The sequence below is a fragment of the Lissotriton vulgaris genome, chromosome 9 (genome assembly GCF_964263255.1).
Source record: "Lissotriton vulgaris chromosome 9, aLisVul1.2, whole genome shotgun sequence".
In the NCBI taxonomy this organism is placed as follows: domain Eukaryota; kingdom Metazoa; phylum Chordata; class Amphibia; order Caudata; family Salamandridae; genus Lissotriton; species Lissotriton vulgaris.
The window spans coordinates 355,798,138-355,821,562 of record NC_141697.1 but is presented as its reverse complement, the minus strand read 5'-3'; the positions used below and the strand labels follow the sequence as shown (position 1 = coordinate 355,821,562).

At 41.6% G+C, this 23,425-nt stretch overlaps 1 protein-coding gene across 2 annotated transcripts in view; it reads right to left on the bottom strand.

Moving 5' to 3' along the window:
- The window catches only part of PPP4R4 (protein phosphatase 4 regulatory subunit 4), a 1,899,245-nt gene that overhangs the window by 138,405 nt on the left and 1,737,415 nt on the right, over positions 1-23,425 (bottom strand). For both annotated transcript variants that reach the window (XM_086937722.1, XM_086937723.1), the window contains one exon: positions 19,732-19,828. In XM_086937722.1, coding sequence (XP_086793848.1) covers positions 19,732-19,828 — 97 coding nt within the window. The remainder of the gene's footprint in view (positions 1-19,731; positions 19,829-23,425) is intronic.

Sequence of the window (23,425 nt, the reverse complement as noted above, 5' to 3'; positions counted from 1 at the left end):
TAAATTTGTTTAAAATGGAGAAGAAATATTTCCACTATCCTAGCTTCACCTTCTACCATAATTGCAGAACAGGGGTGTCCTATTTATGTGATTACATCTTGGACCCGACTCGCGTTTCAGAGGATGCACGCTGAACGCCGGTCCCAGGTAAACCCTTTAGGTCAGCTTGGCGGAGCGGTCCAGCAAAAAGGTTGCATTTGTTGCTCTTGCTAAATTTTAATATATTCCTCATTGCTACTGTTATTTTTTTAACCTTTCTTGTGTTATGTGAGGGAATTTGAGGGGGGAGTTTGGGTGCTTTTACGGGGAATTCACGAATCCTTTGTGTCCTTCAAATTATTTTTAATTTCATCCAAGCTTGCTGCTACTGATTTGTGGCTCGATATTGTGCCTCTCTGTGCACTTACTTGCTTGACGATTGGGCAGCCTCTTGGGTGGTGTCTGGGCAGACAGCGGCCATCTTGGACGCGAATCGCATTTTTCGCGGTCAGCGTTCCAGAGGATGCACGTTGAACGCCAGTCCCAGCCACACCCTTCAATGTGGGCACACTGCAGGAAGCGCAGCGGACCCGCAGCGCCTATCTCCTCTCAGCGGAATGGCTGAAATCATTGAAGCCCTTGCCCTGCCACTCCCATAGAGTTTTGTTGAGCGACCGGTCTTTGGACTTCATCTGCGGAGGCTGTGGGTTTAGTTTTACACCAGAATCTCGCTCACCCGGTCGGTCAGCTGCCTCTGCAAGCTCGGTGGTCATCAATGCCTGCTTGATCAATGCTAGATCTGTAGCGAAACATCCCATTGATATAGCTGACTTGATTTCAGATAATAACCTGGACATTCTATTTGTCACGGAGACTTGGCTTGATGTCTTCTCCAACCCTATAGTGGTTCCTGCTACACCGGTAGGATTTAAAGTTTACCGGATTGATTGATGCGCAGGTCGAGGAGGTGGTCTAGCTATTTGGTACAGGGAAGACTGGACCGTCCAAGGTGAAACATCTACTCTTTGGGGTGACTGTGAAGCTTTGAATTTTAATATTCAACTTTCAGCCCAATTTACTTTGGGTGGCTCCTTGATCTATCGGCCCCCTGGGCAGGCAAGGAATTTTTTGGCGACCTGTGTAGATGCTCTTGCCGAGCGGTCGCTACGGTTCTCAAAATTTGTGTTTCTTGGGGATATTAACATTCACCTTGACCACCCTGAGGAAGGAGATTCCATGGCTATGATGGATTCCCTCCATCTAGCAAACCTTTCTCAAAGGGTTCGGTTCCCCACACATTTGGGTGGGCACACGCTAGACATCGTCTGTGTCAATTTTCCCATACTTGTGTTAAAACCAGGGCCGGTTGCCTGGTCTGACCACTTCCCTATATTTTTCTCATGGTATCTGGATAACTCTCCTCGGCAGGCTAACTGCCATCGCCCCCCTATCTCCAGGAAGGTAGACCCCGGTCAGGTTAGCAAATTGCTTGCTGCCTCCCGGCCCTCCTTCGTGGGTGGTTTGGAGGAGAATGTAACACAGTTTTCCGGCTGGATCACTGGCGCGGTTGCCAATGGCTTAGGGCAGGGCCAGTCTAGGCTGCGGCGTCAATCTCCCTCTAAGCCTTGGTATACTTCTGTGCTGAAGTCTTTGAAGCATGCCTGTAAGGCTGCGGAGAGGGTTTGGCGGAGAGGTGGTTACCGCCTTCCTGACAAAATCATCCTTAGATTGAAACAAAAACTTTACTATGCAGCGATAGGTGAGGCCAAAGGTCAGTATTATGCGGATCGCATTGAGCGGTCCAAGAATAATTCTAAATACATTTTTGCAATTGTGCAGAGTTTTTTGTCTCCCAGCGCCCAGGTGGCGGCCGTCCCTACCACGGAATCCTGGTGTAATACTCTAGCTTCCTTCTTCAGGGACAAAATTATTAGTATCCAGGAGACTTTTTTGCCCACTCTTAGAAACAGCAACCTTGCACCATCGCTGCTTCAGCCTAGTGCTGATTCGGTCTCCCTTTTCTCTGAATTCTGTCCTATTGGCCTTGCCTGTTCTCTCCGAATCCTTAAAGCCCTTAAGTCTGGCTCGCCTAAGGACCCTTGTGGGGCCCGTCTACTATCTGATGTGGCAGATACCATCAATTCAGAGGTGAATTCTTTGGTCAACAAATCTCTTAGGAAAGCGTGTGTGCCGACAGCTTGGAAACATGCTTTGATTCTTCCCTTGCTTAAAAAAACATCGCTTGATCCATTGGGCCCAGAAAACTATTGTCCCATCTCACTTTTGCTGAGTCTGGCTAAAGTCTGTGAGAAGGTGGTCGCATTCCAACTTACCAACTTTGTTGAGGGGGCTGGCTTGTTTCATTCGGCACAGTCTGGCTTCCGTGCCTCGCATAGCACGGAGTCCGCTCTTCTCGAGGTTACTGAATCAATACGGGAGTGTCTTGACGCCGGCAGGAGAGCAGCATTGGTCATGCTTGATCTCTCGGCGGCGTTCGACACGGTGCCTCATGCCATGCTCCTTGATCGCCTTTCGGAGATAGGAATTTCGGGGTTGGCTTTACAATGGATCCACTCTTTCTTGGAGGGTAGATCGCAACAAGTTTGGCTTCCTCCATGTGCCTCTGTGCCCATGAGGGTCTTCACCGGGGTGCCACTGGGGTCATCACTTAGCCCGCTGTTATTTAACATCTACGTGACTCCACTGATTTTTCTGGCGGAGTCTCTGGGGGTTAAGGTGATGGCCTACGCTGACGACACTCAGCTGCTGTTCACCTGGAGCAAGGAGGAGGACTTGGTCAAGAGACCCCATCAGTGTTTGTCTTCGGTCTTCCACTGGCTGGCCAATGCGCAGCTCAAGTGTAATGAGGGAAAGTCTGAAGTCCTGCTGTTTGGCTCTTTTGCACCAGACTTCAGGAAGAGATTTTGGCTGCCCGGTTTTCCCTGTCCACCTGAGAATAAGGGTGGGGCCAAGAACCTTGGCGTTTGGTTTGAGGAGAACTTGAATTTCGGGACGCATGTAAAAAAACTGCCCGGCACCTGCTTTGGTGTGCTAAAAAGTTTGAGAAAGTTTCTGCCCTTCCTGCCAAATTCAGCTAGAGAGACGGTGGTTCGTGCATTGATTCTTTCTCGTTTGGATTATGCCAACGCCCTCCTTGTTGGCAGCCCAGGCTATCTGGTGAAGAAATTGCAGGTGGTCCAAAACTCCGCCGCCAGACTTTTAGGAGGGCTGTCTTCCAGGCACAGTGCCCGGGATCTTCTACGGGCTTTGCATTGGCTTCCAGCTGAAACTCGTCTGAAATTTAAAATGCTCTCTATCACGCAATGGGCCCTTTACGGTCTTGGTCCCAGGTATTTGCAGAAGAGACTCGCCTTTTACACACCAGTTAGACAGCTGCGTTCTTCTTCTCTGCTGCTAATGCAGACGCTGAAGTTTAAGCGTCCGCAATTGGGCGGGAATTCTTTTGTCCGTAAGGCTTGTGTGGCCTGGAACGAGCTGCCCTTGGCCCTGAGAGCCACTTCTGACCCTGTTCTGTTCAGGAAAGCCCTAAAAACTTTTCTGTTTTAATTTGGTATCTGAGCTTCTCTTGCTTCTTTTTGCTGTTAGCGCCTGTGCGCTGAATAAATTAAAATAACATAACATAACATTTGCCTATTCTGCTGCGTTTTAGTAGACCATCCAAAATTTTGCCTATAAGCTGACTTTCTTCATACACTTTCTGTTGGCATGCCCTTCTCCAAGTAATATCTTCTAAAATAAAAAATATTAGTTGGTCTTTCGCCAATTCTTGCTGCAATGCCTTTTCATCATGCTCTCTTAGCCTCACAGCATGAAGCTCATTCCCAGCCCATTCCCAGCCCATTCTACTGTTTTTTATAAAATTTCAATGTTCTGCATCCTTTGCTTATAGGTGCTAGCTTTATGAGATAAACTATCCCCGGAAAAAGGCCTTATAAGCTTCCACACAATAAAGCATGGCGCTGTAATTATATTATCCTTAAAAAACAGCTGTATAAACTTACATGTTTCTTTAATCCATACTAAAGCCTAAAGCGGAGATATATTGACCTGCCATCTGACATTATTCCTTCTAGACATTCCTAATTATATGACAAGGGAGACTATAGAGTAGTCTGAGAAAGAGTTGGTAATAATCTCTGAACCTCTTCTTTCTATTTGCTTTTTTATCAAAATAAAATCCAGTTGTGAAGCTGTTTTAAGCCTTGCAGAATAACATGTAAACTGGAAAGGCCTGGGTGATTTGCAGGCTATTAGAGAAAAATCTTCCTTCATGATTTTTCTCAATTTACTGGTCTTTGGTTTTAGCTGTTGCTTAGCCACATTTGAGGCATCTATTCTCAGATCTTGTTTAAAGTTAATCCCCCATAACAATGTGGCCTTGTACATTTATTAACATATCATAAATCTGTTCTAAAGCTTTAGTGTCATCAAAGATTGACCCATAGTAATTCAAATAAAGTAAAAAGACCCCAGCAACTTTAACCTCAATCCAGATCCATCTTGCTTCATCCTCCCGGATCACCTCTCTCACCATCCGATCCAATGCATTCGAAAACAGGATACCAACTCCCCGAACTGCCCTATTGGCTAAACAAAGTACCCTTGTGAATATTTCTTTGGCCGCAACAGTTTAGGAGTGCTGGACTTAGAATGCATTTCCTGCAAAAACATTACCTCACACAAAACCATTTTAGCAATACCCCATGTTTACATGCGTTTAAAAGACCATTTACATTACAGTAGATTGTCTTTATACTGTATGACATTCCTTAAATTTGACCATAACACCATTGCATACATAAAAAATAATTATTTTGCCCTGATCTATTTTTTTGCCCCTATATGTCCTTGCCATTCTTTGCTTGATGGAGCTGATCCATACCTTTACTTTCCACATTTACCACAACTACCACCTCACCCCCTTCTCTGTTTCTGCTCTTATACCTTACCCATTTCTGACCTGTTCTTGTCTTTCTCCTTTTTAGCTGCCTAACCCCTACTACACACGCCTCCCCTACCAACCCCCCACCCTGGTCCCAACCGTAGAGGGGAATAGCCCTTCACTCCCTTACTCAGCCCACACAACATTGTGGCGCCTTGAGGTGGCACCTGCCTTTACGCTTATACTCCCACTGCCTCTGTAAAATTTAAATAACCCCTTCACAACCTCCCTGAAACCAGAGTAAAGTGCAGGCAGTTAAAAGTGCTTGTACTGTTTGTTTATATCCACACGGACTAGAGAATGCCCATCCATACAATAGTGTTTATCCTAAAACATACACTTTTGCTGGTTAAATGGATAAGAACCTTCTTAAAATGTTAAAATTGGCAGGCCATAAATGGTAAGCATCATTCTTCAGCACTCTTTACCCTGAATAGGGCCCAAATTACCTAATCCCTGAAAAGTCCTTGTAACAAAGCAGTACTCCTCAGGTATTTGGTTATCCTAGGCTTCCATCAGGAACAAAGTGCAATGTGAAAAGTACATGGAGTTACTTCAAAACATATATAGACCCACAGAACACTAATTACAATCTGTAAACTGATCCTAAAGTGCCATTATAACAAGATTACCCATTCCAAGTTCATAGACAAAATGCTAGTATATAAAAGTGCAAAGTAAAAAGTGTATAAAGTGCAGCAGTGTTGAGGAAAAAAACAAGTTACTTACCTGTGATTACAGTTATCCAGTATTGGTAGCTTTCATAGATTCACATGCCTGAATCATTCCCCGTCGCCGGGGCGGGAGTTCCACGGTAAAAAATACAAAAGCAGTGCCTTAGTAAAAAAAACAGAGTAGGCTAAAAGAAAAGCGCAAAGGTCTAAAACTTAGTAGCCTATCTACCTCATTATATGAAAAGAACTAAAAAATAGTTCCAACCAATCAGCTACCATCACCCTCTAGAACCTTCCCAGCAGAGGCAGTTCTCCTCAGATTTTCTTAGCACAAGTGAGAAGTAGGGATCCCAAGTAAAGAACTGTCTCGCCGGGAAGGAGGGTGGGTGCATGTGAATCTGTGAAACATACCACTACTGGAGTTACAGGTAAGTAACTTATTTTTTATCCAGTATTGGGGTATCTTTCATAGATTCACAAGCCTGAATCAGAATAGCAAGCAGTAAGCCAAAATAGTGTTGTATGCAGATGGTGGGAGAAAGAGTGTATATACTCCCAAAACACATCCGGGAAGGTTAGAACATTAGTAAAGTACATACAGTTTTATATCAAAGAATGCATATAAATAAACCGTTTCTAAGGAAAGGCAAGTTTAAAATATAAGTATAAGCATGAGTTGAAATCCATAAACATAATATATATATATATATATAAATATATATATATATATATATTACCTACTGGCGGTCGCCAGTAGGTAGTTATAGTTATGATTGGCTACCATAGGAAATCCGCAACATTCTATTGGGAATAACTCTGGCGGTGGTTGAGGAATTTGTGTGTAATTTTCCCAAATTTTGGCCAGCTCCGCTGCGCTCCTTCCCTGAAAGTTTCGGGGGGATTCGTGAAATGAGGGCTAAGAAAAAAGGGGGGTCCCACAACATGTTTTCCCCATGTTAATTTCCATAGGACGGTCTGACAAGTCTACAGCCCGAACCGCTGAACGTAATTACGCCAAACTTGTCAAAATTGTAGGGACTGGTACGCAGATGTGCCTTTGCCATATTTGGTGGAAATTGCTCCAGTGGTTTGCTTGAAAATTAACTTCAAAAACACATATATATCTATAGGCGCGCTCCGAGCGCTCACCGGTGCACGTACCGGGGAGCGCACCCAGCGAGCTACGGGAGTGCGCAAGCGGAAAGCTGATTGGCTGTCGGGTGTCTGTCAACATTCTAAACAGTCCGGAGAGTCCGCCATCTTGTGTCTCGGTAGAATCGAGACACAAGAGGTGAAAAAGAAAGGGGGAAATAATTAAAAGGGGGCAGAGTAGACACCCCCTGACCCCCTAGGTTTTCTGAGGGGGTCCTAGAAAGACCTTATAGGGCAAAAAAACGTTTTTTTTGTTGAACTTTTCGCGGGGTAAGCGCTGCCGGCGCTCCCCGGTACGCGCACCATATGCGCACCATGGGGAAAAACAGTGTAAAAAAATAGAGTAAAAAAATAAAGTAGAGTGTTTAGAGGAAAGGGATGCATTGCTGGAGTGTGTCACAAAAATGATGCAACTCCAGCAATTTATCCTTTCACATGGGGCTAGTCCCATGTGAAAGGGTCTGCGCCAGTCTTACGCCTGCTGTGAGGCAGGTGCAAGATTAAGACGCAACAGCATCGTAAAAGTGACGCAGTGAAATCTCAGAGATTTCACTGCGTCACTTCTACGACCCTTCTTTACGTCTATACGCTCCCTTTGCATACATTACAAATGGCGCAGGTATAATGTCGCGCAGGGGTTTACAAAGTGACGCATTTACCTAGATGCGTCACTTTGTAAATATGACTCAACAAGGTGCATTTTTTACACCACTGGTGCATCACAAAAAGTGACGCACCGGTTGTGTAAAAGTGACGCATGGCCTCATAAATGAGGCCTTCAGTCTTCTACTCATGCGTCATATTTAATGTATGACGCATTATGTCGCAATGAGTTACAAATACGTCAGTATTTCTGACGTATCTGTAAGCATAAAAGTGATGCTTTGCTGGAGTGTGTCACAAAAGTGACGCAACTCCAGCAATGCATCCTTTCACATGGGGACAGCCACATGTGAAAGGGCTTGCGTCAGTCTTACGCCTGCTGTGAGGCAGGGGCAAGATTTTGACGCAACGGTGTCGTAAAAGTGACGCAGTGAAATCTCAATGATTTCACTGCGTCACTTCTAAGACCCTTTCTTGGGCCAATACGCCCCCTCTGCATACATTACACCTGGCGCATGTATAATGTGGCGCCGGGGTTTACAAAGTGACGCATCTACCTGGATGCGTCACTTTGTAAATATGACTCAACAAGGTGCATTTTTTACACCACTGGTGCGTCACAAAAAGTGACGCACCGGCTGCATAAAAGTGACGCATGGCCTCATAAATGAGGCCTTCAGTCTTTTACTCATGCGTCATATTTAATGTATGACGTATTATGTTGCAAGGAGTTACAGATACGTCAGTATTTCCGACGTATCTGTAAGCACAAAAGTGATGCATTGCTGGAGTGTGTCACAAAAGTGACGCAACTCCAGCAATGCATCCTTTCATATGGGGCTAGCCCCATGTGAAACGGCCTGCGTCAGTCTTACGCCTGCTGTGAGGCAGGCGCAAGATTTTGACGCAACGGTGTCCTAAAAGTGACGCAGTGAAATCTCATAGATTTCACTGCGTCACTTCTACGACCCTTTCTTGCGTCAATATGCCCCCTTTGCATACATTTCACCTGGCGCAGGTATAATGTGGTGCAGGGGTATACAAAGTGATGCATCTACCTAGAGGCGTCACTTTGTAAATGTGACTAAACAAGGTGCATTTTTTACACCACTGGTGCGTCACAAAAAGTGACGCACCGGCGGCGTAAAATTGACGCATGGCCTCATAAATGTGGCCTTCAGTCTTCTACTCTAACTTTTTCTTTCACTTTCTCTGTTTCTTCACTGCCTTACTCACCTTGTCTCACACTCAATTGTCTTTATCCAGTCTGTATCTCCACTCTTTCCTAAAAATCACTGCTCTTTTCTTACCCTTCCACACCACCGTTCTTTTACTACATTTTCTTCACTTATCCACATTCCCCATGTTCACTCTCCTTCTCCTCACTCTCGTTCCCCACACTCACCTTTTTTCAGTCCCCCTACTTCACTTCCCTTCCCCTCTCGTCCCTTTCTTTGCTTTCTCACTCATTTTCCTCTGTTCTCTCACTGAACTCCACTTCAGTTACTCTTTTTCATTTTTTTAAGAATACAGCTCTTTGATGAGAATTGGAGGTAGTTCTGAAAATAACTTTTTTTTCTTTTTTTTTCAACAAAAACAAAAACAGGGAATGGGAAACTGCTCAACAGGAGCAAAAAAAATAATCAAAATTAGGACTGGGGTTGGCAGCGGTGGTTGTCTATTGCTCGAAGCATGAGCATAACACTTTGTTCCCCATAACAAAGTAGCTGTTCACATTTTCTGCATTTAATTACGGCTTCATTAAAAGCAGGCTGAATGTTAGGGATCAGCTCTTCTGGTCGCCCCCTCACCGATGTAGTTGGTCCTCCGGTTGAAGTAGAGGCACCATCCCTGGGAGCCTCTTGTGCCAGACCTCTGACACTCTCCCGGGCACAGTTCTGCGGGTGCCTCCTCTCGACGTGGCGAATCATGGTGGAGTTCCCAAATGAATATTTTTTGGTGAGGTCACCCCGTGAGAGGACAGTGTGACAAATCCGGCACTCCACCTTTGGAGCATTTACTTTTTTTTATCATCTGGAATGGAAAAAAACTTCCATATGAAGTGTTCTTTTACCCTGGGCGGAGGAACCTCTTCATCAATAAATCTCTCTGTGTCATCATCGCTGCTGGATGGTCTGGCAGCCATGGTAATCCAACAAAGATCCATGAGCAAAAAGATAAGTCTTGCAGTCACAAAAGTGAAAGAAGAAGTGAAGGAAATGGGTGGGGATTTCATTCTTTGTAAAAAAAACTGTTAGCAACCAATAAAAAGAGTTATTTTAAGGTCACATGACTTGACGCGCTTACGCCGGTGCACCGAAGCGCTTCCGGGGGCGCTTAGGCGGCGCGAACGTAGGCGCTTCTGGGGGCCCTTACGCGGCGCGCCTGAGTGACGTTTTGACATCTTTACGGAACTGTAAATTCATTTTCATTTTGTAGATCAAAAATACTGCTTTTATAAGTATGGTACTAAATGTCTTGCGTTATTATTTACTTTTCATACATATTTTTTTAACAAACGCAGAAATAACGCTCTCGGTGCGCTCTCGGGAGAGCTTACCGGTGCGCTCACCCGGAGCGCTCCAAGGCAAAATGATACGGGTAAGCTCACCGGTGCACGCACCCTGAGCGCACCAGGAAAAAATTTAAAAAAAATATATATACATTGAATAAAATAATTTTTATTTAAAAAAAATATAATTAATTCTTGTAAAAAACAGCTAATAAAAATAAAAAAATCCTAGGTTACAAAGTCAATATACAAAGGAATTAGCTTTTGAAAAAAACTATGAAATTCACTGAAAAAACCATAAGATTCACAAACGTTATAGTTAGGAATTCGTTTTTAAAAAACCTTTGAAATTCACTGAAAAAAACCATAGGTTTCACACTCATTATAGTTAGAAATTAGCATTTAAAAAACCTTTGAAACTCACTGAAAAAACCATAGGTTTCACACCAGTTATAGTTAGCTGAAAATTATACTCATACAAAACCATTAAAATTCCCACGTTATAGTTAGTTGGACTCACTATAACTCGCGCACCAGCAATCCACGGCTGATGATGTCACATATTACATCATTCATGACATGGTCAGTGACATCACTGATGACATCACTGATGACATCTCAAATGACATCACTGATGACATCTCAAATAACATCACTGATGACATCTCAAATGACATCACTGATGACATCACTGATGACATCTCAAATGACATCACTGATGACATCTCAAATGACATCACAGATGACATCACAGATGATATCATCCATGTGATAATACGATGCACCTCTTCACACTCTAATCTAACCTTTGATACACCCAGTGTTAAATACAAACTAATATTCCTGAAATTATTGACACACCAATACCAGTAACTACATACGCACTCACTGATTTCTAGGTGTACACACACATCCACTCATTCACCCATACAATCACTCATACATACGGTCACTCATCAATAGAACACTATCATATCCAGTCATATACCTATACAGACACTTACACACTGACACTCATCCACAGAGTTACTCAAACACCTAGTCAGTTATGTAGAGAATCCATCACACTCCCATTTCCTCAACTACAAAGTTATACACACTAAACCTTACTTATTCAAATATATAGTAACACATACTTACTCTCTTTTACAATCACTAATACAAGTGCACATTGAACCATACAGTCACCTACGCAATCACAGGCTCTCATGTATAGTCATTTATATATGGCAACTCTCACATGCACTGTGTTTTACATATGTACCTACTTGGAAATGGGGCACTGAGATAGCCATTCACTCACCAGCACATCCATGCAGACAGTCAACCCCCCATACAGCTCTTTCCACATGCACTTTTGAACCCATATACCAAGTGAATCAACTGCTCACATATATATGCACAGAGTCACACACCTCCCAGCCACCCCCACATGCACTCACCCTCACATACAAATACTTGAACAACCAATCAATAACCCATATAGCCACTCATATAGCTACTGATCAACACAGGCAGCAGCTTACACAACAACAGACATACTGATGCACATATTCAGACAGTTTGTCACTAACCAATGCATTCAGTAAGACACATTTAATCACTCACTCATACAGTCAGTCACACACCTACTAAATCCTTCATCCAGACACTCATACATCCACTCATTTTTCAATATGTAAATTATTAACTTTAACTTAACTGTATTTTAACTTTTCAGAAACACACAGACACTGGATGATGTCATCAGTGATGTCATCAGTGATGTCATTTGAGATGTCATTAGTGATGTCATCAGTGAGGTCACTGACCATGTCATGAATGATGTAATATGTGACATCAGCAGCAGTGGATTGAGGGCGCGCGAGTTATAGTGAGTCCAACTAACTATAACGTGGGAATTTCAATGGTTTTGTATGAGTAAAATGTTCAGCTAACTATAACTGGTGTGAAACCTATGTTATATATATATATATATATATATATATATATATATATATATATATATATATATATATATATATATATATATATATATACAAAACAGCATAAGCAAAATACGTAATTCTAACCTTAAGGAAAGAGATGTTGGACGGCTTGTCCTACAGCTGCATCGTCCTGCGACGCAGATTGCAGACAGTAGTGTCTCGTGAACGTGTGGACATTCTTCCATGTCGCAGCATGGCAGATGTTTTCCAACGTACTCCAGAAAATAGCGCTGCAGAAGTCGTAGTTCTGGTGGAATGCGCTTTGACCTTTCTCTGCAAAGGTTTGTTGCCCTTGTCATTGAAAAATGAATTCAGAGGCTAGCCACCTGGCTATAGTTGCCTTAGTTAGAGCAGTCCCAAGCATGATTTGACCATAGGCGACGAATAATTGATTGGATCGCCTGATGCCCTTAGTTTTCTGCAAATAGAATTTCAGACAACGCTTGACATCAAGTGAATGTAAAGTTCTTTCCGCTGGAGTGGCTGGGTCCAGGAAGGTCCAGGTCCAGGAAGAAAGTTTTGAGCTTTACAGGCTGGTTCAAATGGAATTAAGATGGTACTTTAGGAATTAATTTTGGATTTGTCCGTAGAGTTACGTAATCCCTGGAGAAATGCAGAAAAGGTTCTGAAACAGTGAAAGCTTGAATTTCACTAACCCTTCGAGCCGATGTAAGAGCTATTGAAAGTGCCACTTTCCATGTTAGAAATTTGAGCTCAGCCTTGTGTTTGGGTTCAAATGGTCTCTTCATTAATTCAGCCAACACCTGTTCAACTCCCACTCTGGAGGAGGAGGAGGACGTATTGGGGGGAAAACTCGAAAGAGTCCTCTCATAAATTGTTTGATAAGATAATAGGAACAAAGTGAATGCTTGTTAGAACTCTTCCGGAATCTGAAAAGCCCAGCCATATGGACCTTGGTAGAGGAGAACACAAGCCCAGCTTTGGCCAGAGATAATAAATAAGGAAGAATGTCCTCTACCGGAGCTTGTATAGGATGGACATTATTAGCCTCACACCAATGACAAAATCGCTTCCACTTTAAACGATAAGTTTTTAGTGTACTCTGGGCATGAGATTTGGCTAGAATTTCACGATAGTCCTGAGATATAGTCAGATCTTTGAATTCTAAGAAATCAGAAGTCATGCGAGCCAGCGCAGCGACTGTGGATCTGGATGAAGTATTTGACCTCTCTCCATTGTCAACATTGTGAGAGTTGGAACTAGACGTATAGGATCCTCCTGGGATAGCAGAAGCAGTTCCTGAAACCAGTATTGTCTTGGCCAGCGGGGTGCATTCAGGAAAAAAAGGCAGCCCTCTCTCTTCATTTTTTGAAGCACTTTCCGAATCAACGGTATTGGGGGAAAAGCGTACGCACAAATCCCTGACCATCGCATGGACAGGGCATTCCCCCTTGATCCCGGTTGAGGAAATCTGCTGACGTAGTATTGACATTTCCTGTTCTCTCTTGTCGCAAAGAGATCCAATGCTGGTTTATCTCAAATGTGGAAGATCTTCTCCACTTGCTTCTGATCCAGCTCCCATTTGTGGCAATCCGAGAGAGATCTGCTCAGGGTGTCGGCCAATGTGTTTTGAAGCCCTTTGACATGTTCGGCTCTGATGGTTATCTTGTGGGCTGTAACCCACTCCCACAGTTCCTGAGCCTCCTGCGACAGGGACAGTGACCTTGTTCCTCCCTGTTTGTTGATGTAGTACTTGCTGGTCGTATTGTCGGTACGGACCAGCACGGAGGAGCGCGCAATCCTCAGAAGGAATGCCTGCAGAGAGAGAAAGATGGCGCGCAGTTCCAATCTGTTGATGTCCTGTTGACGGTATTCTTGAGGCCATCTTCCTTGAATCTGTAGATCCTGGAGATGGCCTCTCCATCCCTCCATGGAGGCGTCTGTTGTTAGAAAAAATTCTAGAGGGGTTGGCAAGAAAGTAAGACCTGGAATCAAGTTAGCTTTCTGAGACTACCAATGTAAAGAGTCTATCATGCGCGATGTGACCCGGATGGAATCGTCGAAAGACCCTACGGCTTTCTGCTATTGTAGATGCAACTCCACTAGCAGATGTCTCATTCTGAGTCGTGCTAAAGGTTTATTGCAGATGAGCACATCCCCAGAAGGGAAGAGTATGTCCAGACAGAAACTGACTTTCTTTTTGAGATTGATATTGCCAATCTTTGCAGACGTAGTTGCCGATCTTTTGACAAGAATGCTTTGCACTGTATGGTGTCTAGCATTGCTCCCAGAAAAGGAATTACTTGGAGAGGATGTAACTGTGACTTCTTCTCATTGAGAGTGAGTCCTAGCTTTGAAAACAGATGCAGGCATGCTGATATTGCATCTTCGGTTACTTGCTGCAAAGAACCTTTGAGCAACGAGTCGTCAAGATAAGGAAACACTTGTATTCCTTGAGATCTCAGTGTTGCTGACACTGGTGCGAGGCATTTTTTAAAGATCCTTGGTGCCGATTTCAATCCGAAAGGAAGAACCTTGAACTGATAATGGAGGAGCACAGTACTTTTTCTCATTTCACGGAAGGACCGCAGGTATAGAGTCCGGTGTCTTCATAAGTTTTATGCCTTCATTCCAAATATAATCAATTATTGGAATCTCTCTTGTGACTTTCCTGTATTCATCTTTAAAATCATGCAAGAAGCAATCAGTGTGTTCTATTGTGACTGGTAACTGAAACCTGGTTGCAGCCCATTGCATCAGGTTATGAAAACTGCCAATGTCCTCCGGGGGAGAATCCTATTGCTGAGGAATAGGTGGAGAAGGCATGCGAAAACGTATGTTTGCACTGCTTTCCTCTTAGCCCTCTGAATTATGGATGAAGGACTCAAATCAGAAGCTCCAACTCCTGCACCCCTCAATATCATTTGTCACATACTTTGCCCATCCAGTTTTATTAGTGATTTGCTCTTTATTTGTCAATCATGCAGGGAAATTCCAGATATGACTTGCAATTATATATACGTAGAAAATGCTGAAGACCTTGCAGCAAAGGAGAACTTAACTACAGGGGAACATCCAGGTTCTATTTATATGGTATGCCTGCTCAGGGTGCCCCAACTGGGTAGGGCTGGTCTATCGGAACAATTCCTCAACCAGAAAAGACCTTCTTACCACAGCGAGGCACCTGGAGACTCCCTTCACTCAGCTCAGCTCCCGTCATCGTCTGCTCTCCTCTCATGGGCCAACATTAGAAATTTGCCACTTTCGCAGCTACCACGGCCAGCAGCATTGTGTCTCCCGTTCCTGGACCAGTGTTTCTTACCTGGAAGCTGTTCCTGGTCGGCCGTTTTTGCATGTTCAGCGTCAAGGCATGGGTCTCACCCTCACCCGTTGCTGCTCTGAAATTATTGGCATGTCTACAACTTCAGTAGTATCAGGAAATGTACTTGCTCTGCTGAGGCACTGACCTATGGGATTCACTCAGGAGAGGTGTTGAACCCACTGGCATTTTGAAGATCAGCCATGGAGTTAGTCTAGTTGGAAGGGCTTCTGCGCTAGGACAAAACCTCTAAAGTTGTGGCTGAAGCTGCCATTGGCATGACTAAAGTTGAAGTTGTTGGTGTGGTCAAACAGTGAGAGACCTCTGAAAGCTATTTTTTAAGCAAGGCCTTATGAAAGGCATCAATGTGTGAATGAGAGCCTCCAGATAGGGGGAAATTAACCTGCGAGAGGCAGATTGAAGCATCAGAAGAGTCAATTTTCCTAGTGTACTCTTCTGACCTATTCTTTTCTGTGAGAGGAAGAAGGTTTCACCTTGTGCATCATGTGGTGCGCCTTGGGCATGTGATTTGGATAACGTCCGTGATTTCTACTTTAGAGTGGCAAGGAGCAATCTGGAATTCACCCATACATATAGCATTTGTGTTCATTAGTACCCACATGTCAAAGTATGAGACCTTGTCTAATGGGTCGAAGCACCCAATGCTATATTTGCACAGCACCATCATTGATTCTATTAAACAGCATCTGCTGCATAACTTCAGAATCAAAGACTGCGGCGGAGGCAGTTTAGAAAACACTTACCTCCACAAGAAAAAAAGAAAATAAAAGACAGAACATCCGTGAGGCTCTAGATTTAATGAGAGGCGTGGAAAAAGGGAACTTATGTCATCAGCGCCTATGTCTCTAAATGAGAGCTTAATCATCACTTTTCATGGGTGCACAACTCTGTGAGAAATGTCACACAGTGACATATGGTGCTGCTGACTTGTTACTGTGACAAAACATTTCCAGATCCAGTTTGATTTCTGGGAAAGAGTTTGTATAAGGAATCTGTAGAAGCCAATGTCCACAAGGAACCTGCCTTGTATGTTCGGATGAATTGGTATCTTCACAATTACCAGAAATTAGACCATCCCCCATCAATCACCTTTCTAGCTCTTTCCCGTGAAGATCACTTATCGTACTAGCCTCCAATTATTTCGTGTTTTGTAGCAATGCTTTGAGGTTTGGGCACCCTAGAAATATTTGAGTGTGCTGACTGGGTCCTTCTTCAGTTAGAGCTAAAATAGTGGAATCAGCAGGTGCATCAACAGGTGGTTGTACCACCTCCGGAGTGCCTGCTATCACATCCACTGAGACAGGTGCATGATTCATATTTTCTTAGGTCAGAAGCAGCACTAGCTCCTCAGTCGAGGCTCTGGTAGTTACTGAGAAGGAGGAATGGGCTTGATACTTCACCACAACTTGTGGTTCACCATCTTGGATAGCAGTTGTGATGCTGAGAGAACAATTGAAGAAATTGAAAGTCACTGGAAAATTATTTAGGGATGTGTTGATTAGTAAGTGAGAAAAACAGGCTTCTTCACATACCCTTCTAGGCATGAGGGGAGAAGGTGCAGATTCTGATTTACTCAAAGGAGCATTCTTACTATTATTGCAGCTTATGGGAGCTCTGGCAAAGCTACATTTTTAGTTTTTTGGTTATTTCAACCAAATGTACTGTATTTGACTGATTTGAATAATTATAAAAAAAGTAAGCAGAGAAAAAGTAACATCTTGCAGGCTACAATTCTGTTATTTAGGGCTGGGTGTAGTTCGCGAAGTAGCGCTACGCGTTGCTACGCAAAGTGCAGTTGGCGCTACGCGTAGCAATACGCGAACTGCGTAGTACCCTGTTTGCACTGTACAAGATGCCATTTTCAATGATTGCACAGTGCTGACAAGCATCCGGCATTGTGCAATCCTTGAAAACGGCATCTTGCACAGTACGACCTGTCGTTTTCTGCCGCTCAAGTAGATTTTTACTCAAGCGGCAGCTTTCTCAACGCGGACTGGTAGTTTCTCATTGCAAATGGTCGCGAGCCTATGGGACCACTCGCAATGAGAAACCTGACCTCCCCGCATTGACACTTCTCGCCAGGAGGTTTATTTTCCACACTCGCGATCCGCAACTTGATGTTGCTTATTGCGAACGAGGAAAAAGTCTTGCCGGGATGTAATTTTGCTTTCTCGCGGTCGCCAACTTGACGTTGAGGACCGTGAGCAAGCAAAAAATGACTGCTGCACTACGCTACGCGTGTCTGCACTGTGCTACGTGCAGTTCGCATAGTGCAAAGTAGCATAAACTTTGCAAACTACGCGAGCGTAGCGTAGTGCTTTGCCCAGGGTTATTATAAATGTGTTTCAAAATAGAAACACATCAAAAATGTGCCCTAGAATCACATAAATGTACAAAGATGTTCTAATGTGTATAAAATTCAGAGAAAATCGTGAATAAAACAATGATTACCTTCTGTCAAGAAGCTTAATGTAAAGAGGATTGTGACTGTCACAATGGAATTCTATTTTCACAAAACTGACCTACAGCAAAATCATTCACATAGGGGTTTAGAAATAGAACATGGAAAAATAATAGAAAGAAAGAAACTAAACGAAATTATAACAAAACATGGAAGCAACAAGGAAAATCAATTTCATGAGGAAAATGGTTGAGCTAATTAACCAAATAAAAATTGTGGTGTTGCTCTTGAATGCAGCCCACAGCCTCTGGTTATGAATACGCAGCTACTCCAGAATAACCCTGCCTTTTCTTCACTAGTTATAATGATTTGCATGTGCACCTCGAACAACACTTTTGACAATGCTTGTTATTGATGACATTAAAATGTCACAGCAGAAAATTAGCCCAGTAATTATGACCACTGGAAAGTGCCATTCAATGATAAAATGTTGTGCACCCTGTGCAATTAATTTGACTAAAATCAGAAAAAAGAAATTAACATATCAACAAAAATAATGTATTAGACTAATGGACGATCATTAAGGTCTACTCATTTAGCTGAATTTATTGTCAGTGAGATGAAACAGCAAAGTGCAATTAAATGCCTAAAATTACAAACCGTACAAAAGCAATTCGGAAGATTAATGGGGAAAAGGTAATTTAGGCATAATAATTCTATCTTCCTACATCAGAGTTCATTCTCTGGCAAAGCAGACAAAAATTGCAGATCCAAATAAAAGAGACAATACACAATTTGAAAAATAAGATCAATGATATTGGTTAAAAGGAAAGGCACCCCATACATCTAAAAAGTGAAAACTCACATAAATAATTCTTAATACACTAATTGTGGGAGGAGGTTCTATGAGCCCGTATTCAAAGCTTTATTTTGTGGATCCAAGCTGAATAGAAAAATTAAGAAATTGCAAAGACAACAGTAAAATTCGTGTCAGTTTTACATATTCTTAATGTGCCATTCTAATGTCTAATCTCATAAAGTTTGCAAAGCAGCTTCATCCAGTTGGCTCTTGGACTGTTATATGCTTTACCAAAACAAGCATTTGCAATGCAATTGGTTTTCCCGTTGGGACCCAATATGTATTTAGCTATGCAGCACAATATCCTTAGTGCTGAAACATCTACTGTTCTTTAACATGGAGAGAAAGTAAACACCAAACTGAGTGATATGCCAGGTATGGGAACACATGGAGAGAAATATTGTTTTTCAGCGGGAAATGGTATAGTCCAAAGTTCTGTTTTTAATATAAAATCAGGGCCTTTGATGGTCATATCACTCAAAATACAAGACTTGAAACAAATAATATTGTCTACTGGTGCTCGTGGAAGACAATTGCTATGGGCTGGAATCTAGAGAATGTTGAAGTGATTCTGGCATTTTACTGACCTCTGCTGGTCGTTTTCTATCAAGACAGTTAAATAGATGCAGTTGAACAGAAAAAAATTTCCTAAGCTGAAGCAGATAAGTCCTAGGCCTGATCCCCAGAGCCCACAAAGTATATACACATATAAGTATATATTAAAGAATATACAAGAGGTCTTGAATGCTCAACCTAAAAATGAAATGATGTGCAATTTAGTTATCAATTGTCACACAGTCTTCATTGACACTCATTATGCTCCTGGCTACATTTTTGATTAATACAGCTCCCCACAAAACGATGTACATGCATGTCGTAATGCTACTTTATCAATATTTCTATAAAGTAGTGAAGAATAATTTGTATACCATATAGCATGTTTCTGGTGGTATGAGCTGCAGATTATACAAAGAGATGGCAGCAATTAAAAATACTTCAAACTCTGGAGAAGATGAAAATCCAGACAGGAATCCCATGTGGAATGTCATCTGCAATGCTCTATGTTATAGGAAATTCCACTAATGAACTATCCTTTAGATCTATAACTCACTTCAGAAAATATAGGATTTTCAGCTACCACTGAACTCTAAATATAGCATTTGTTTCTAAATATAGCCTTTACAAAGCAAACATATTATAAGGCAGATTTAAAATATTCCTAAAAAAAGACCATAGTTACATTTCCAAAGAATTTTACTTGTGAATGTAATAGACAGTTAAAACACTGATGAACCATACTTAGCACATTTCTCCAGGGTGCCTTGTTTTGAATGAATCGAATGACTGCTGAAAGATCGACTCCGGCCCAATTTCTTCTTGCCTTCTTTGCCTACAACTTAAAGAGCAAAAAAGAGAAATCAATACTTAACCTTTACCTGTTTATTGACATTGTACATCCAATGTTCTCCCAAATTATATTTTTCTTACATTATCAAATTGCAAGATTCAGTCAGAGCTCCCTAAATTGTAACTGTAAATTGATTCTTAAACTCTGCATATCCCAATGTTTTGTACAACACTGTTGACAATCTTTCAGTGGCTCACTTAATATTAAGTTATGATCATTTGTAGTGTTACGTTGTACTGATTGCTCACAGTGCGTACCTAATTTTCTTAAACACGTGTTACAGGAAAATCGAGCTGACCTGCCCAGGAAGAATTGTTCTCAAAATACAAGTCACATCTTTTTACGACTGCTAGATCATGGACCACATCAGGGCAAGGTTTCCTGTCACTTCTGCTGGGAACGTTCTTTAGCTCTATCAAACGATGGTCAATACGTTGTGATTCTCGAAATTGTATACCACATGACTCAACCTGAAATGTAGCATCATTTTCTTCATACTCTAATGTCCTATTACCATAATACAGGTCTTATTACCTTAAAAAAGGGTTTTTATGCTATCAAAATCATAGTACAGTCAAACATAGCTATAGTTTGGCAACTGCATTATACAAATAAAAGAGGCAGGGATTTCAAAAGTCAGCCTGATATTTAAATACATTTCTAGCAGTAAATGTGAATACATAATTATTATTTACGAACAATTGGCCACGAATATTGATAGGCTGGCATATGAGCCAGAGGAGACGTGGTGTTGATTCGTGTAATTTGCCTTTACATTGCTACACTTTCCATGATCTTAACAATGATGCCATAAACTTGATCTTTTACAGGCAATGTCATTTTTAAAGGTTTTTTTCTATTGATAAGGGCAATCAACAATGCAGCACTTTGAATGTTCGGTTTGCTCCTTACTACACATTTGAATGTGTTCTTAAACATCTCTATTCATCCAGTTTTAAAGTATGATTCAAGTAATGATGTTAACCATTCAATCTATCAGGATTAAAAAGACACCAGTAAGTGGTTATTTAACAGGTATACCTGGAGGGCTGAGAGCAATTATCCTTCCTTAGAAGGGTAGAATAGGTAAACCTTAAACCAAATTACAGTTCTACTACAAAAAACTTTCTACAAGAACTTGTCTGATGAAACGTCCAAAATGGGTGGCTCTTTTATCACATTGAAAGATAGAATGCAAATTGAATTGTATCATCAAAATATGTCCACAAAGTATCTGTACACCTGGAATTCAAATATGCCTACAAACGAAGATAAATGACATAGTTACTTTTAGCTGACATCTGTTGTGAAGAAATGCATTAATAAATGCTGTAACAACTATCATAAAACACACATTTAAAAATGTAATGTGCTTTAATTATAAAATATAAATTAGGACATATGTTTTTTTTATTATTATTTTATTGAGAGTTCATTGGAGTTATAAACATGCACTACTGTTGTGTATAAATACATGTTCCAGAGTATTGAAAAAACAAGAAATCACCTTAAGTTAAAGTGCAAAGTGCTAACTACTACCAAATATAGATACATGCTTCAGACTATTCAACAGAACAATCACTGTGTTCATATGAGGCACTAAAAAGATCATCTTAAGTTAACGTGCAAAGTACTAAATATCACAAAAGTAAGCCCACATCTGCTCTATCACTCTATACCAGGTGTAACATATATTGAAATATGTAAAAAGAGCGTACATTTTGCGCAACCTATAAATAAAGCAAAAAATATCAACAATTTTGCTACCTGTCAAATGCGATCTAAATTTGTAAGAATTATCTCAGTTGGTTGAGAAGCGTGATAGAGAAAAGTGCAAAGTGTGTGTTAGCAGATAAGCAAAAACCCTTTCCTTCTATCAAAAATCCGGCTTCCACATATTTCCTTCTTGTCTTCCTCTTGATAATATTGGATAATCGATAGGTCCACATCCGTATCCAATATCTCAAATAAGCGCCACTATTTCTCGTACTTTCTTATTGTGCCTGATCTTATTGCATATTTTTTTTCTAGCTCTTGGATTAGACGCAATTTCGCTCTCCATGCTTGGAAGGTAGGTACCTTATCCAGTCTCCAAAGTTGTAAGATTGAAGATCTTATTATTAATGCTGCAATAAATAGGCATTCTCTGTGCGTAGAGATGACAAGTGAGCAACCCAGAACTGCAATAGATTTATCAATTGAGATAAGGGGTCCAATATGAATTTAAGATATACCTCGATTTCCTCCCACAAACTGCAAATTTTTGGACACTCCCAAATAAGATGCGTCCAGGTGCCTCCACCCTACTTTGCGCAGCGGAAGCACCTGTTAAATTAGGACATATGTGACACTCAGTTAATAAACACACTAAAGATGATAACACTTATTTGCAGTAAGAAAAGTCAAACCGTAGTTACACTGAAAGCAAGCTATGCCCACTTGCTCCTGCAAGATATACCACAGTTCATTTTTTGCTTTACAAAAATCTTACAGTAAGATATATTACTATAGAACAGTGATGAAGCATGGAGAAGGGTGAGTCTGTTGGTTGCTGGTAAGCAGAGGCAGGCTGGTAAGCAGAGGAAGGGTTGAAGTAAGTTTATTTACGGCTCCCCAGGATCAGCTGAGTGCTTGAAGACCTGTATGTCCCAGTGCAGGTAGGACTGCCAACCTTCCCAGTTTATGTTGTTTTTGTCCTCCCATCTTTGAAAGGCACTTTTAGCGCATATCAATTGTCCACCAACTGAATTGAGTGGTGCAAAACAAATAAATGTACCGCACAAACAATGGGATGGCCTCTACTGAGCTACCTTTCAGAGAGCATTTTCATATTCTCTTTTAAACTATGCTTTCTTTGAATCAGTAATACAGTTTTCTTTTAGGATCATAATTTTTTTAAATAGGTTTTACAATGAGAATTATACAAGAGATAGAAAAGTATTTGTGAAACCAATGAATACTTCTTATGTTTCCAAAGAGTATGTTATACTTGTTCTCCAGGACACGCTGTTACAGATTGGGCCAGATTACTCATGTCTAGGGTAAGAAGAGGTGTCTGTGCTTCAACAAATTGATCTAAAATGTATTGCTTAAAACCCTGAGGGCGAATTTAGAAAAATGGACTGGACTGCAATGTGAAGCTAATCTCAAGTATAAAACACTGTCTGAGGAAGGATTGTGGGTGAGCGTTTGCAAAGTGAGATACTGTAATAAACATGAAGTGTATGGATTTTAGATCTTGTTTGTCTACTCAGAGGACAGCGCTCCCATATTTATGATGTTGATTTCGAAAGAAGTGAGGTTTCCATTGCCATAAAGATTATATTATACCAAACTATTTCTATAATGTTTTCACAGGAATTACCCAAGTCAGCAAAAGGTACCTCTGAACTGATCATGATACTTGGAAATTTCATCAGGGCATATACTAGACAATCAAGTCAGTGCGAAGATTCTCGATGTGGTTCCTCTTAGGAAACTGACGTAGAAGAATGATCACAGTAGATCACAGTGTATTCCTGAAAAGTGCTTCACACTCAATTCCAAGTGGAATGGTGGTTCGAGTCCCCCTGATTGGCTGGAAAA